This window comes from Entamoeba dispar, genomic scaffold, assembly GCF_000209125.1.
Source record: "Entamoeba dispar SAW760 scf_1105229458219 genomic scaffold, whole genome shotgun sequence".
In the NCBI taxonomy this organism is placed as follows: Eukaryota; Evosea; order Mastigamoebida; family Endamoebidae; genus Entamoeba; species Entamoeba dispar.
In genome coordinates this window covers 14,938-16,818 of record NW_001853083.1, presented here as the reverse complement: position 1 = coordinate 16,818, position 1,881 = coordinate 14,938, and the positions used below count along the sequence as shown (strand labels likewise).

The following is a 1,881-nucleotide window of genomic DNA, read 5'->3' as shown; positions in this document are numbered from 1 at the left end:
ATTATTGTGGTACTATAAACAACAGTGGAGCATATGTTACTATCTCAACTGATTTAACACTTGACTTCCATGTTTGTTTTCTTTTCTCTTTATTCATTCATCTTTTATTCTCATCCTCCAGAAATTTGGAACTGAAAAAATCTGACATTTTTAATCAAATATATTTATACTTTGTTATTGATTTGTTGTGTTATTATTTTTTTTTTGTTATTTAAAAATAAGGGTTTAGAAGCAAAAAAATCTTTCTTTTCATTTTAAATAAATGTCTGGAAAAGGTAGTGGAAAGAAAGGACAATCAGAAAAGAAACCTGATTCTCGTTTTAAGAAAGATGCCCGTTTTAAAAATTTCTCTAAAGGAAAGAAAACAAAATTAGACCCTCGATTTAAAAAAGCATTAAAAAGTAATCTTTTTCATGAAGATACACAAATTGATAAATACGGAAGAAATATTGAACAAGAAGATCATTTAAAAGCTATTAAAAAAGAATTTGATATTGAGGATGATAATTTAGATGTAAAAACACTTGAAAAGCTTGTAGAAGAAGAAGAAAATCAACAAAGTGATGAAGAAGCAAATATCCAACTTGAAGAAGGTGTACAAAAAGAATTTGAAGAACAAGAACAAATTCCATGTGGTGATGCTACCAAAAGAATTGCCATTGTTAACTGTGACTGGGAAAATACTTCTGCAAGAGATTTATTTGCACTTTTAAGTGTATGTGTTCCAAATGGAGGAAAATTGGAAAGTGTTTCTATTTATCCAAGTCAATTTGGTGCTGAAAGAATGAAACAAGAAGAAGTTGAAGGAATGCCTAAATATCTTTGGAAACAAGGTGTTGAAGATACTGTTGAAATTATTGAAGACAAAAAATTAACTGACCCAAATTGGATTCCAACATTTACGGTTGTTTCTGATGACAAATTAGAAGAAGAAAATCCTGAATTAGTAGTTGATGAAAAAGAAGAAGAAGCAATAGAAGAAGAAGATAATGATGAAGATCTTGGATTAAAACCTGTTACAAAAGAAATTAAAACAGCCCAAAAAGCTGAAGTTGTTCCAGTTGATTTACTTGATCCAGAAAAAGTATATCAATATGAACAAGATAAATTAAAATATTATTTTGCAGTTGCAGTATTTGATTCTATTGAAACCGCTAATGAAGTTTATAATGCTGTTGATGGAGAAGAATTAGAATTTTGTGAACAAACATTAGACCTAAGGTTTGTTCCTGATGACACTGAATTTCCATATAAAGCTGTTGATGTATGTACTACTTATGAAAAAGTTATTAGCAGAGATGGTAGAGCAAAGAGTAATAAAATTAAATTAACATGGGATACCAATGAACAAAAAAGAAATAGTGCATTAAAAAAGAATTGGATGGAAATGGAAGAGGAGGATTTAGTTAAAAATGAAGAAGCTTACAAAGAATTTATGGAACACTCAAGTGATTATGAAGATGAAGAACATCCAAAAGAAGAATCTGATAAGATTAGACAAAAATATGCTATTTTACTTGGAGAGGAAGAAAAGGGAGAAGATGAAATGAAAGAAGGAGATATGGTTATGACATACACAACTGATGAAGTTGCTTCAACTGAAAAGAAAACAAAGAAAAAAGATAAAAAAGAAGAAGAAAAGAAGAAAGAAGAATTAGAATTATTAATGATGGACGATATTAATGAAAATCGTGAAAAGAAATTGAAGAGAACATTAGGTGAGGATGAAGAAGATGATAAAGAAAAGAAAAAACGTAAAGAAAGAAGAAAAGAAGGTAAAAAGAAAAGTAAAAAAGAAAAAATGGATAAAGATTTTAAAATTGATGTTGAAGATGATAGATTTAAGAAAGTACTTGATTCACATGACTTTGACATTGACCC

General features: G+C 28.8%; 2 protein-coding genes across 2 annotated transcripts in view, besides 4 other annotated features; both read left to right on the top strand.

Annotated features, from left to right (window-relative positions):
- The window catches only part of EDI_220860 (serine/threonine protein phosphatase PP1-2, putative), a gene marked incomplete at both ends in the record, with an annotated part of 1,109 nt that extends 964 nt beyond the window's left edge, over positions 1-145 (top strand). The window contains 2 exons of the mRNA XM_001733197.1: positions 1-71; positions 122-145. The exon at positions 1-71 is cut by the window's left edge and continues 785 nt beyond it. Of these exons, the coding sequence (XP_001733249.1) occupies positions 1-71; positions 122-145 (95 nt within the window). The remainder of the gene's footprint in view (positions 72-121) is intronic.
- A 45-nt stretch (positions 146-190) lies between these two features.
- Positions 191-221: a sequence feature (AT_rich).
- Positions 222-262: 41 nt separating this feature from the next.
- The window catches only part of EDI_220750 (uncharacterized protein), a gene marked incomplete at both ends in the record, with an annotated part of 1,779 nt that continues 160 nt past the window's right edge, over positions 263-1,881 (top strand). Inside the window, one exon of the mRNA XM_001733196.1 lies at positions 263-1,881. This exon is cut by the window's right edge and continues 160 nt beyond it. Within this exon, the coding sequence (XP_001733248.1) occupies positions 263-1,881 (1,619 nt within the window).
- Positions 956-987: a microsatellite.
- Positions 1,601-1,654: a microsatellite.
- Positions 1,744-1,802: a microsatellite.